The following is a 14,869-nucleotide window of genomic DNA, read 5'->3' as shown; positions in this document are numbered from 1 at the left end:
TATCGTTAATTTTAGTGTATCCTCTTTTGAACAAAGTCTATGAACAGGAGGATGGTCAGCTCAGAAGAAAGCAAAGAGAAACCCAAAGCATGCGGAACTGGGGCAGCTGCCCTGTTGAGATTTTTTTTGGTGATTTGTTTGTTTCTTGAGGCAAGCATGTCCTTATTGTTGGAGATGGATGTAGGAGATTAGCTTAGTCTGATGTCATTAAATATTTGAATCATATAATTATCTCCCCAAGTTCTGTCCCTTGTTTACCCTACCACCTTCTCTACCTAAGAGAGAAGATGTACTCATCTGATAGGAGCATTCTAGTATGCTAGACATTTACACTGCTCACTATGAAGAAGTTGATTGACAAAAAAATAAATTGGAAAAAAATTAACATGTTTGCATACATGTATGTGTTTGTTTCTGTGAACTTGGTTAAAGTTAGTTGGCCTGTGAGAAAGATGTGCTTTCGGGTCTGCTTGATCTGATGATATGTCTTTGTAGCTAATCCTGTTAGCATGGTAGTCTTTTGTATTGCTCTGAGCCTTGACATTTGAAAGTTGCAACAGTTTAGGCCCTTTAACTTGTGTGGCCTCATCTGTGGAATGATCTTCAGAATTCCTCCTCGTTCTAAATCTTTATGAATTCATAACCTATGTGCTTAGTTGTATCACTGAACACTTATAGGTAAAAGTTAGATTGCAGAGAGTTGAAATATCTTTGTTTCATGTTTAGGTCGATAGTACCAATATGACTTAAAGTTGCACTTTTTAACCAGCCTTACTTTGTTTGGCTCCAAAGTACAAGGCATAACATTTTACATGTTGCTGCTAGACTATAAGCTTCTTAAGGACAAAGCCAGTGTCTCCTAAGTGTAGAAAGTGCCTATCACAGAGAAAAAGCAGTAAGTGCTTATTGAATGAGTGTATACCTAGAGCAAGGTATTTAGAACATAGTTAAACATGGTTTGGTTATTAGTGACTTTTAGAAATATTCTTTATTATGGCAAATCTTAAAAATGTGTACAAATAGAACAATACTGTCTCAGTCCATTTGGGTTGCTGTGACAGAATACCAAAGACTGGGTGGCTTATAAATAGCAGAAATTTATTGCTCACAGCTTTGGAAGCTAGAAATCTAAGATCAGAGTGTTAGCATGGTCAGGTTCTGATGAGGTCTCTCTTTCTGGTTGTAGACTGCTGTCTTCTCATTACATCTTTACAAGGTGGAAGGATTGAGCTAGCTTTCTGGGGCCTCTTGAAGGACACTAATCCCATCAAGGCAGAGCCCTCATGATCTAATCACCTCCCAAAGGTTCCACATCCTAATACCATCAATTTGGAGATTAGGATTTCAACAGATTAATTTTGGGAGGACACAAATGTTCAAACTGTACCAAATGTAAATGAACTTTCATTTCCCCTTTACCCCACTTCAGTAGTCATGACTATTCTTGTTTCCTCTTTACCTCCTTCCAGTCCTCTCTTGTATTATTATGAAACAAATCACAGACTTTATATCATTTAATCTGTATTATTCCATTGTGTATCTCTCAGAGATAAAGATTTAAAAAAATTACAGCCATAACCTTTATTACACCTTAAAGAATGACTAATTTTGATAAGTAATAAATTAATTTCACTTCAGAATGCCTATACTAAATATTTCCAAGAAATCTCTAATGTGTAGTTTCCAGACAGTTAATAACACTTAGAAATTAAACAGTAGGACTAATTTTTGTTTTTGTTCTGTTTAATATTTAGGCTATCAACATGACGGCTGAAGAAACAGTGAATGTAAAAGAGGTTGAAATCATTAAGCTAATTTTAGACTTCTTGAATTCAAAGAAGCTTCACATTAGTATGTTGGCCCTTGAGAAGGAAAGTGGAGTCATAAATGGCCTATTTTCAGATGATATGCTTTTTCTGAGGTATGATTTCATTAGTATTATGAGGTTTGTAGCTCTTTGAAAGAAGTGTTACGTATTAATAAGGTAATATTTGTAATACAGGTAGATATAGTCACAAGAAGGCTATATTTAAGTATAATTTTTTAATTCATTTTTTTAAAGATTTTATTTATTTACTTGAGAGATAGTAACAGAGATAGTAGTAGAGAGCACAAGTGGGGAGGAGAGGGAGAAGTAGGCTCCTAGCTGAGTAGGGAGCCTGATGTGGGACTCAATCCTGGACCCTGAGCCAAAGGCAGACACCCAACCAACTGAGCCACCCAGGTGCCCCATAAGTATAATTTTTAAAAATAATGCTTGTTTTAATAATGGAAAACTTACAAAATAATGTTCTCTATAGAATGTTTTCAGTAGTAAGATCTAGAGGTCCATTAAAATATACTGGAGTGACAACTCCATTGTGGTTGTGGTGTCATCACAAAAAATACTTGAGTAAGAAATCGGGGACTCTGGAAAGATCTTTCTGCAATACCAATTTTTTTTGCCATAGAAACGAATATAAACCTACTCATTATAGAAAATATACAAAAATAAGAAAAATCACCCACCACCCAGACACACTTCATACTGATAATTTTCTGTACATATTTTAAAAAAACCCAGCAGTTCTGTTGCATTTGTAATTTAGTATCCTTCTTTATCCACTAACATCATAAGGATTATCTGTGTTATCACAATTTATACTACAAAAATTTTCAATTTATTTCCTTATGGTTCCCCTATTTTTACACAAATTATTTCCAATTTATCTTCAGTGCTCTATTGAGCATCTTTTATACATATGGCTTTTTCTGTATCTTGGATTATTTCCTTAGAACAAGATTCTTGGAATTGCAGAGCAAAAGGGAATTAACATATTTGCCGAAATGGGAAGCTAAATATATCCTAACTTGAATTGGATGGAAAAAGAAAAACCCAAATTTCCAGACAGAAATGTGTTCTCTGCTTATGTGATACTGTATATCCATGAGAAAGAATACAGATTCTTGGACATGTGGCATTTGGTGACTTGGAGAGCCTTAAAAGATAAAGCATTCCTAAGTCTTGAAAAAGGAACTAAAAAAAAAAAAAAAAAGCTTTAATATATTAAGAGAATTTATTTAAACTGTTTGAACTTCCCTGTATTTGGTGTAATGAATGTCATTTAGCCCTGGGGAGCTTAGTCAGTGATAATCATCAGGAACCAGTATTGAGGCCATATTCTTTTGGCCCTCTTTCAAAGCATTGCTGCTCCTGGAATTTAGCAGTGGCTCTCAAATATTCCCCCTTGAAGAACCTGTTGGGCTTCTGATGAAGTTTTACTGGTCTGAGGTGAAATGCAAAGAACTGTAGTAGAAGAGTAAGTTTTTAAACTAAATGTATTCATATTAAAGGATTAACCTTTGAAATTATGTCCTTCCTACTTTTTAAATATTAAAATACCTCTTTATAAAATGATTATGATGTATATTATGATAGCTTTTTTTTTCTTAAAAATGTTCCTTATTTGTAGACTCAAAAGTTGGCAATCCGACATAGATGCTCCTGCCCATCCCTTTTAAAATTTTACTGTTCTAAAAGCCAAAAGTAGGGAAATTGCTGTTATAGAGGAGCGGCGATAAGAATGCCTTAAAACTTTTGGAAGTTCCCACAGACAACTAAAGTAGGATGAAATCTGTTCTTATTCCTTGCTGTTTTTATTTTTAGAGTATAAATTTTAGTGTCAAATGCCTCAGAGATGTAGAAATCACAGTTTAGAGCAGGATTTCTCAACCTCGGCACTATTAACATTTTGGGCCGGATAATTCTTTGTCGTGTGGGGATGTGCAGGTTGTCCTGTGCATTGCAGGATGTTTAGTAGCATTTCTGACCTATACCCAGTTGATGCCAGTAGCACCCCCCAATTGTGACAACCCTAAATGCCTCCAAACATTACCAGATGTCTTGGGGGCAAAATTGCCCCAATTAAGGACCACTGATTTAGTGAGTCTGGAACATACCCACACACGGGCCCCTAAATAATACAGAAGAGCTTTTAAACTGTAAGATGAATAGGAAAGTAAAGGAACTTTTAGACTTAGCCCAATGTTTTTATATAGGTGAAAAAAACACAATTATATATTAGAATGAGAAGTGGTTGCAGATCACAAATTCTTCTCATATAATAATGTTGTTATAAATAAGTTGTGAAAAATTTAATTATAGTGATTGACTCAAGTAAAATGTTAACCTCATTATAGACTTCAGACTGAAGTTTTAATGCTGTCATATTTATTCTGCTTTATAACCCAAATTTGATAAAATGCATGGGTTTTTTTCTTTTTATAGACAGCTAATCCTTGATGGTCAATGGGATGAAGTTCTTCAGTTCATTCAGCCTCTAGAATGCATGGAAAAATTTGACAAAAAAAGGTAAGATTTCTTCTGAAGTTTTTAATGTCTTATCATTGATAGAAGCTTAGCAAAACAAAAATAAATAAAGGGGCTCCTGGGTGGCGCAGTCGTTAAGCGTCTGCCTTTGGCTCAGGGCGTGATCCCACCGTTCTGGGATCGAGCCCCACATCAGGCTCCTCCACTAGGAACCTGCTTCTTCCTCTCCCACTCCCCCTGATTGTGTTCTCTCTCTTGCTGGCTGTCTCTCTCTGTCAAATAAATAAAATCTTTAAAAAGTAATAATAATAAACAAAAATTTAAAAATAAGACTTAGCTTTCCTAGAAAATAGTGTACCCAATCCAATGGAGTTGGAGCACTTTGAGAGGACAAGTTGCATGTACTTCAAATGGTTGAAAATCTTATATATAAACCCAACTTTTTTTGACAGTGTCTATACAAAAAGTCACAAGGGCCATATATGAAATAGTTGTTCTTCATAAAAGCATGAAGATTTTAAAGATGTCATTCTTTTGTCTCCTGGCCTCCATCATTTCTGATGAACTGTGTTTGTATCCTGATTCACTTTCTTTTTTCTTCTGCCTTCAAGATTTTCTTTTTTTTTTTTTTATCGAGGTATATTTAACATAAATAACATTATATTAGTTTCAGGTGTATAATACAGTGATTTGATATTTGTATATATTGTGAAATGGTAAGTCTAGTTTCACAGTAAGTCTAGTTTCATCCCCATACATATTTACAAAAACTTTTCTTTCTTGTGTGGAAGATTTTTAACATCTCTCTTAGCAACTTTAAAATGTACAATACAGCATTATTAACCGTAGTCACCATCCTGTACATTATATCCCCATGACTTACTTTGTAACTGGAAGTTTGTACCTTTGGACCTAATTCACCTGTTCTGCCCACCCTTCCAACTCCTGTCTCTGGCAACAAGATTTTATCATTGGCTTTCAGCAGTTTGATTATGATGTGCTCAAGTGTGGTTTCTTTGTATTTTTCCTGCTTAGGGTTTGCTGAACTTTTTGAATCTGTAAGTTTTTATTTTTCATCAAATTTGGCAAGCTTTTGACCATTACTTTAAATATTTTTTCTGCCCTTTTCTCTTTTCCTCCTGGGACTCTACATGGTATTAGATGAGTGATATTGTCCCACAGAACTGAGGTTCTGTTCCTTTTTTTAAAACTTTTTTCCTGTGTATTCTTCAGTCTGGATTATTTCTATTGATTATTTTTTTTTAAGATTTTATTTATTTATTTGACAGAGAGAGAGGGAACACAAGCAGGGAGAGTGGGAGAGGAAAAAGCAGGCTCCCAGCAGAGCAGGGAAATGCGGGGCTCTACCCCAGGACCCCGGGATCACACCCTGAGCCGAAGGCAGATGTTTAACGACTGAGCCACCCAGGCGCCCCTATTTCTACTGATTTACCTTCAGTGTTCACTGATACATTTTTTTGCTGTTAGCAGTCTGCTCATAAACAATGCATTTTTCATTTCAGATAATTATACCTTTCAGTTTCAGAATTTCCTTTTCTTTATCATTTTTTCTGCTGAAATATTTCCGTCTGTTTTCTCATTGTGACTATATTTCCCTTTATGTCCTTGAACATATTTATAGTAGCTATCGTTTGTTAATAGTCTTTGTTTGCTAATTCCAACTTCTGGATCATTTTAGGCTCAACTTCTGTTGATTGCTTTTTTCTTAACCATGAGTCACTTTTATTTTTTTAAATATATCTAGTCATTTTTAAAATGTATTCTGAACATTGTGGATTCATTGCTGAGACTCTGGATTCTGTTATCTTCCTTTGAAAATGTTGACTTTTATTCATGCAGGTGGTTAACTTGGTTATACTCTGACTTAGTGGATGCCATCTGAGATCTTTTTTCAGTTAATTAGGCTTTCATCTATTGCTTTCCCTGGGCACCTTGGAGTCCCCTTTGCATCTTCACAGTTTCAGAGACAGCCAAAGATTTGGGCTGAGTTTGTATAATAGATTTTGGTGTATATTTCATTATGGCTTCCTGCTTTTTTGGATGTCTCCAACTTTTCAGCTGCTCTTGCAATACAAACTGTTTTTGCTGAATTCTTACGAAAGTCAAACTGCAACTTCCTACTTGAGTTTTAGCTCACATTATGTTGACTAGAGAGTGCCCCCAGCCAGAACACTTTATACCCTTGAATCTCACCCCAAAGATTCTTTTTTTTTTTTTTAAATTGACTTCCCTCTAGTTGTGCCAGCTTTTTGTTGTTCTTCATTGCTTTCAAATACTTATTTTTTAAAAATTTTATCTAGGGTTTATCATTGTTATCTGCAGAAAAGTTAGATACAAGTTATTCTACCATTAATGGAAGTACAGTCTTATATTGTTTTTGATCCTCCATTCATACCCGTGGTGCTATTTGATACCTGTTTGCTTTTGTACATTCTTCATTCATTTGGAATAGTATTCCTTTCACTGTCTCCTGCCTTTACATAGCACACACCTGGTCATCTTCCAAGAGTCAGCTCTTATAAGACTTTCCTTATATTTCCCACCCCTTCTGATAGAATTGGTTTCACATTCCCTTGAGACTGCTGAAACAGTGTACATATTTCATATAATTTATTAGATAACCCTTTTTTTAAATTTTATTTTTTTAAAGATTTTATTTATTCATTCGACAGAGAGGGAGAGACAGCCAGTGAGAGAGGGAATACAAGCAGGGGGAGTGGGAGAGGAAGAAGCAGGTTCCCAGCGGAAGAGCCTGACGTGGGGCTCGATCCTGGAACGCCAGGATCACGCCCTGAGCCGAAGGCAGACGCTTAACGACTGAGCCACCCAGGCGCCCCTAGATAACCCTCTTTTTGAAGGCAGGGATTTTGTTTTATTGGACACATATTTGCTACCATAATAATGTTGAAAGAATGACTGAAGTTTCATTATTATTTTCTTTTAGTCCTTAGAAATAATTTTTCTTTAAGGTGCTTAAGGCATCCAACATTTTTTAATTCTTTTTTTTTTTTTTTTAAAGATTTTATTTATTTATTTGACAGAGATAGAGACAGCCAGCGAGAGAGGGAACACAAGCAGGGGGAGTGGGAGAGGAAGAAGCAGGCTCATAGCGGAGGAGCCTGATGTGGGGCTCGATCCCATAACGCCGGGATCACGCCCTGAGCCGAAGGCAGACGTTTAACCACTGTGCCACCCAGGCGCCCCCCAACATTTTTTAATTCTTAAGCAAGTCAAGTAGACTTCTTTCCCTGAAACATCTCTGTCAAAAAGTTTTAAGGTTTAGAGGCACCTCAGTGGCTCAGTTGGTTAAGCATGTGACTCTTGATCTCAGCTCAGGTCTTGATCTCAGAGCTGTGAGTTCAAGCCTCATGTTGGGCTTCATCTGGAGCCTCCTTACAAAAAAAAAAGTTTTAAAGTTATTGTTATTTTATGACACTTCAGAAATGTTCATTTCTTACAGCCTTTCAGTCTGCTTTTTATTAGACCATTCTCATGTTCGAAGAGAAAAGAAGACATATTTTGAATGAAATACAAAATAATAAAACATAAAACAAAGCATTTTGAATGTAAAGGACTTTGATTTCATATTAGATAATATTTGACATCTTGCATAAAGCTTGATTTTTGTTCAGAATTAATATTGGAAATAGAAATCCTTCGAGTATTACATTGTATTTACTTACTACTGAAATTATTTTAATTGTGGCCTCAGTGTGATAAGCTTTTAAGAATTTTAAGAATTTTTTGAAAGCAAAGGTAGTTACAGTAACTTATAAGTGTATTTGATTTATGAGACATTGGAAAATTAATTTTTTTTAAAGACATTATTTTAAAGGAATAGTTAGTGCTTTGGAACAAACGTGGCCTCTGTTGCTCTGGGAACTTGGGTTTCATTTCCAATATTTGACATTGTAACTCAGCTTTTTAATTTTAATGTTTCATATTTTATATTTCACAGGTTTCGTTACATTATCCTGAAGCAGAAGTTTTTAGAAGCTTTATGTGTTAACAATGCAATGTCAGCAGAAGATGAGCCCCAGCATGTAAGATTTTTATTCCTGAAGGTTTGCGCCATAGTCTTGTTTCAGTCATAAGTATTTAATTCACTAAAACAAAAGATTAGTATCATGAATTTTCAAAGTTTTTATGAGATAGGATGGGGTAAGATTTTACTGTTTTGCAGCTGTAGTACTTTCAGTCTGCAGCGCTTCTAAACCTGTTCCAAGATTTTGACAAAGATGATGAATGAATGGCTGGCTGGTTGGCTAGTGTGTGTTCTTCTCTTGTTGAAGGAGATTTAGGTTGTAATAGATGTTTGACTTAAAGATGCTACATTGTTGCTTTTTTCTTATCCCAGAAGTGGACTGTATTTACCTTCTCTTTCTGTTTTTTTCAGTATTTACATTGATCCAGAGGTGTGTTTTTTTCCTCCAACTTTTTATTTAAATTCCAGTTAGTTAACATACAGTGTAATATTAGTTTCAGGTACAGAATCCAGTGATTCATCACTTACGTACAATATCCAGTACTCAGCACAACAACAGAGGTGGTTTTTGATAAAATCTATGCCTTTATGACAATTTAAATTTAATGATATGAAGGATTTTTTTAAACATTTATTTTTTTAAAAAGATTTTATTTATTTATTTGAGAGAAAGTGAGCACGAGCACTGGGAGGGGCAGAGGGAGAGCTAGAGGGAGAAGCAGACTCCCAGCTGAGCGGGGAGCCTGCTGCGTGCAGCTCAATTCTAGGACACTGAGATCATGACCTGAGCCAGAGTCAGACGCTTAACTGACTGAGCCACCTAGGTGCCCCATGAAGGGTTTTTTGATTAGAAAGTTATTTTTAAAGTTTTAATAATAGTATTATTACATTCAAACCAAGGAAACTTATTAAGTGCCAGTAAGTGTTCACCGAAATAAACTCAAAAGATATTACAATGAGGACTTTCATGTATAATAGAGAAATGTTTGCCAGATAGTGATGTTTAAATGTGGAAAGAACTCTGGAATGTAAGTCAAAAGACCTAATTTTTATTTTGTATTTGTCACTAACCAACTGCATTACTTCAGTTAAATCTGCTCCCTTTTTCCATATGTACGATGAAGAAAGGTGGATACGAAAGCTCTAAGATTCCTTATATCATTAAAAGCTTATGATTCTAAGATAATATTCAGAATCTGATAAGATTCAGGTAATATTCAGCTAAGCTTCCTTTATTCTGTTTCATTCTATTTTTGTAGTAAATGAACTGTAAATGTTCTTGGTTTCTTTCTCCACACAAATTTCTCTTATGGCAGGTTTGAGAATGGCTCTTTTGCTTTTTGGGTAAGCTGGAGTGATAGCAAGCTATATAAACAATTGAATATTGGCATGCTTCAGTTTTCATTTCTAGAGAACTCAATTATTCTTGACCTTAAAAAATTATACATCTGAGAATGATAGTCTGAAGCCTGAACTAGAACACTATTTTTATATAAAATAAGAGTTTAATTTACTAATTAACCAAAGTATTTAATATTTTTTTTGATTTTGATTCCCGACTTGAAAGTTGTTAAATATCTTGCAAGTTGTGTGAGTTTAACTTGTATATCTGTGGCAGTAGAGTTTATCCTTTTGCATTTGAATAGTTTATGAAAGTTTGTGAAGTGTCTTTGTATTTGAATAAAATACTCTTTTTGTTTTCCTATCTCACAGCATCTCTCTTTATAGTGATCACTTAAATTTTTCTTACAGCTGGAATTTACCATGCAAGAAGCTGTGCAATGTTTGCATGCCCTAGAAGAGTACTGTCCTTCTAAAGATGATTATAGCAAGCTCTGTTTGCTTTTGACTTTGCCTCGTCTGACCAATCATGCTGAATTTAAGGACTGGAATCCCAGCACTGCACGAGTTCACTGTTTTGAAGAGGCTTGTGTCATGGTTGCAGAATTCATCCCTGCTGATAGGAAGCTAAGTGAGGCTGGTTTTAAAGCAAGTAACAATCGTTTATTTCAGCTTGTAATGAAGGGTCTACTTTATGAATGCTGTGTAGAATTTTGTCAAAGTAAAGCAACTGGAGAAGAAATTACAGAAAGTGAAGTACTTCTTGGCATTGACCTTTTGTGTGGTAATGGTTGTGATGACTTGGATCTAAGTTTATTGTCATGGCTTCAGAATCTCCCATCTTCTGTCTTCTCTTGTGCTTTTGAACAGAAAATGCTTAATATTCATGTTGACAAACTTCTGAAACCTACAAAAGCTGCATATGCTGATCTTTTGACTCCTCTTATCAGCAAACTTTCTCCCTATCCATCATCTCCAATGAGAAGGCCTCAATCAGCTGATGCTTATATGACCCGCTCTCTGAATCCTGCTTTAGATGGCCTCACTTGTGGACTTACCAGTCATGATAAGAGAATCTCAGACCTTGGAAACAAAACTTCTCCAATGTCACACTCCTTTGCTAACTTCCATTATCCAGGTGTGCAAAACCTCAGTAGAAGTCTCATGCTTGAGAATACAGAATGTCACAGTATTTATGAAGAATCCCCTGAACGGTAAGTATTTGCTCATGAACATTAGAAAATATTCACAAGTGTGAGATTGTGTGTGTGTGTGTAATGTTCAAGTCCCTTTTTTTTTAATTATTTTTTTTTAGAGAAGGTGGGGTGGGGAGGGGCCGAGGGAGAGGGAGAAAGCCAATCCTAAGCAGGCTCCACACCCAATACAGAGCCCTGCATGGGGCTTGATCTCACAGCCCTGAGATCATGACCTCAGCCAAAAACAAGAGTTGAGTGCTTAACCCACTAAGCCACCCAGGCGCCCCTGTTTAAGTCCCTTTAGTTGAAAGTTAGTCCTTAAACTTTGCAAAAGTGTTTCTAAAATTTTGATAGTTAAAATTATAAGGGTGAATCTTTATATCCTATTATTCTTTTGTTGGTTATTAAGGCAATACATGTGGATTGAAGAAATTTTGGAAAATACAGAAGTGTATAAATATGAGAATTAAAATCCCACATAATCTCACACATAGAAGACAAGTCTTTTTTCTATAAATACATTTTTAAAAATTGGGAATGCATATATACACACACACACACACACACACACTCATATAGTTTGTTTTTTTCACTTGATTGTGAATATTTTCCCGTATTTTTAAACGTTTATTGGAATCACTGATTAATGATGTGTGCAGTATTCCATTGTATGACTGTATCATAATTTTACCTAATTCCTTATGGGACACCAGATTGTGTCTACTTTTTTCTTCTATATGTAGTATTGAACATGTGAATAGTACTGAATAGTAAATAGTATTGAATGTGTGTACATGAGAATCTCTGATTATTTCCGCTTATCTTTTTTCTAATAACTCTTAATAAACATGAAAGAAATAAGTGTTAAAGCCACCACTCAGTTTTTCTTTCAAACCTGGCATGAAATAATAGTTTCCTGATCAGCAGTTTTTTATGTCAAGAGTTAGAAACTTTCCTGCCTCACTTTTCCAGGGAAACCGTTGGGACATATAGCTATTTCCTATACTGAGGTTGATACTATGAAGTATTACTATTGACTGCAAAAATTTATTGAAAGAGCACAAAAACTAAACCTTATTTTATTCACATAGGATAGTTGGACATTCTTTATTGAGGAAGGAGCACTGGACTTGGAATTTCTTTTTCTAATTAAAGTGAGAGGAGATCTTTAGTTAAGACACAAGAAATGCAGGATAAATACATATGGAATTATTTTCTGTTAAGTTGCTATGAGATTGCAGAGGAGGGGATTGTGATATCTTGTTTAATGTTCCTTAAGGAGAAGGAGGGATTTTAGGATGTTAAGCGAGGGGAGTTCCTAAAGCCTAGGGTGACTTCTTAAGGCATCTTGTTGTTCTGCTTGAAAGATAGAGATATCTAGTCATGAAAATGGATCAGTATAACTTAATATAGGAGCTTCCTATTATTTAAATCCCAAAGGAATAGAGGGTCTTGAGCATTGATAGAGACTATCTTAAACTTATCCTGGACTTTCCAATCTCTTTAAAGAAAATTTTCATTGTTTGGGATGTTGAACTTCAGTTCTGGGGTAACTGCTGATATTATTCTGAGTACATAAGATGATCAGAACTTCTTGGTCAGCATAGTGAATGGCATGTTTAGACTTGTACACCAGTGGGATTGTGTGGAAAGGAGACACACAAAAATCCAGCCAGATCTGACTCCACGTGTGCCGTTGGCTATGTAAAGAAAGTAGTAGAAATTGAGTAAAGATGTAAAGAAGTGGAGTATAAGTTACTAGATTACAGAATAAACAGGTAAAAGATGACATATCAGAAAGTGACTAATACATGTATTTTTAGCTGAGCAGTAGCAGTAACCCAGAAAACATCTGTCATGCTTGTGAAATTGGAAGACTTATGAAGCAAAGCAGTGTGTAATAATGAAAAGAACATAATCTTTGGAGTCAGGCTTGGGTTTGAACAATAGCTTTGCCATTTAGTAGTTGTGTGACCTTGAGACACTTCCTTAATCTCTCTGAGCCTAAATGCCCTCCTCTATAAAATAGGATGTTGACTTGCAAAGTGAGATAAAGCTCCTAGCAGAGTGGCAAGTATGTGAATGGTGCTTAGTAAATATAAATTTCTCCCCTTCTGAGAGTCATACTCCTGGTAAGGACAGTAAGTCAAAAGGGCTGCTTAATAACATGCTGTGGAGGGCTACTGTGCTGTGGATAAAGTATAAAAATTTACTTTGGAAAAAGTTAACATTGTTTTTAAAAATATAAAAATATTGGGAAGCTTAATTAAATCAATTATGTTGAAGATGCCACATGAAGAAACCTCTTATTTGTGGTAATTCATGTTTGAAGTCAAATTGTTTAAAAATATTCAAGTGTCTACTCTGTGCTAGCACCATGCTGCATTCGGGTATAGTGATTGAGTTACTGTGGTGAATAAGAAGATTAAACATGAAAGAAAGATTTGTAAGAGAGTATGTTGTGTTTTGTAAAGACAGCCTTTCTCTTAAACACAAACTCAAAAAGGAAGAAAAATCAGTTGAAATATATAAGCTTTGGCTACTCAGTGTAATGGTCTCAAAATTAAATGGCAAAAATATAAAAATTCTCAGAAATGGGTCAGCATTGGATTTGGATCCTGAAGATCTGGATTCAAATCCTAGTTTTATTTACTTACTATGCAATTTTAGGAAAATCACTTCATTCCTCATCTGTGAAACGGGAGTTACAATCTATTTCATAAGTTACCGTGCAAGTTAAATGAGATAATGCATGTGGAAATGCTATATAATTTGCAAAATTAAATGTTACTTTATGAAGGTCATTTTATTCTCTCTGTACAGTTAATAACTCTTAGAAAATCTGTCTTGTGGACATAAAATGGGACCTCTTATGGTCATTAGCAGGTTACAGCACTGACTGGTAGCTGAAAACTTTTCCCAAGTCTTTCTACTTCCTCCTCTGGGTACGTGTGTGATTATATATGTTGAGAACTTAACAGTTAGAAAGCTTCTAACCAATGGTGCCTTTGTGAGGATGACTAGCTCTGCTTCCTGAACCCTAGATCTGTAATTTGTTGTCTTACATTCTGCCTGGAGAGGCCATTATGAAGCCATCTCATAATCAGATTCCTTCAAGGCAAAGATCATTTTACTATTGTACGTGTTCCCATGGTGCCTTATGCCAATAATTATCTGTATAAATGTAAGTGGTATTCATCATCTTTGGATGGTGTTATTAAAAATTTTGAACAGAGTAACTATGAAAAGTGGAAATTGCTAGTGTTTAGAAGAATGTTAGGAATAACCTGACATAAGATATTAAGCTTACTAATTAGTATCCATTAAAAATATTGGAAAGATGATTATTTAGCTTTTATGTTAAGTGCAAATAAACCAAAGACAATCTTTTAATAAAATCTTAACAGTTCTTAAAATTTTGTTGAAACATACTGGAGAAAAAAATTAATGTCTGGATAAGAAAATCTCTCAGATTAAGATACATGAAGAGAATTCAGGCATTAGGTCATCCAGGTTATTATTCAATTCAATTTATAGATGAAGCTGAGCCACAGAGAATGTAAGTGATTTTCACAAGACCACACATCTTGTTTTAGACTGGAGCCGCTACCCTCATTGCTTAATAATCCAGTGCACTTCTGTTATAAGCACATTCTGTTTTTTTAAAAAAACTCTTACATAATACTCTGAAGAGAAGAAAGGAAGATTTAAAAATCTATTTTTGCACATTTGATAAACATTTAGATTAAGTATTCATTGTGTTAATTAAAATTTCTCTAACTAGAATATATTTTCCTTCGCCCCTACCTCTTTCGGTTTGTTTTTTGCACGTTTCTGGAAGAAGTGATACACCCGTTGAGGCACAGCGGCCTATAAGCAGTGAAATTCTGGGCCAGAGTTCAGTTTCAGAAAAAGAGCCTGCAAATGGAGCGCAGAATCCGGGACCAGCTAAGCAAGAAAAAAATGAGGTAATATTTAATATACCTAGTGTCTTTTAGAGTTATTCTCTTTGGAAGA

At 35.2% G+C, this 14,869-nt stretch overlaps 1 protein-coding gene across 3 annotated transcripts in view; it reads left to right on the top strand.

Moving 5' to 3' along the window:
- Nucleotides 1–14,869, top strand: part of WDR47 (WD repeat domain 47) — a 60,627-nt gene that overhangs the window by 14,263 nt on the left and 31,495 nt on the right. For 2 of the 3 annotated variants that reach the window (XM_087866146.1, XM_087866147.1), the window contains 5 exons: nt 1,755–1,921; nt 4,268–4,351; nt 8,289–8,373; nt 10,068–10,870; nt 14,694–14,820. In XM_087866146.1, the coding sequence (XP_087722272.1) occupies nt 1,764–1,921; nt 4,268–4,351; nt 8,289–8,373; nt 10,068–10,870; nt 14,694–14,820 (1,257 nt within the window). In that variant the 5' untranslated portion in view covers nt 1,755–1,763. The remainder of the gene's footprint in view (nt 1–1,754; nt 1,922–4,267; nt 4,352–8,288; nt 8,374–10,067; nt 10,871–14,693; nt 14,821–14,869) is intronic. The other variant, XM_087866148.1, reaches the window with a different exon arrangement.

The sequence above is a fragment of the Ursus americanus genome, chromosome 12, assembly GCF_024610735.1.
Source record: "Ursus americanus isolate L20-20 chromosome 12, mUrsAme1.1.p, whole genome shotgun sequence".
Taxonomy (NCBI): domain Eukaryota; kingdom Metazoa; phylum Chordata; class Mammalia; order Carnivora; family Ursidae; genus Ursus; species Ursus americanus.
Note: the sequence above shows the minus strand (reverse complement) of the source record. Positions and strands in the feature narration are given on the sequence as shown.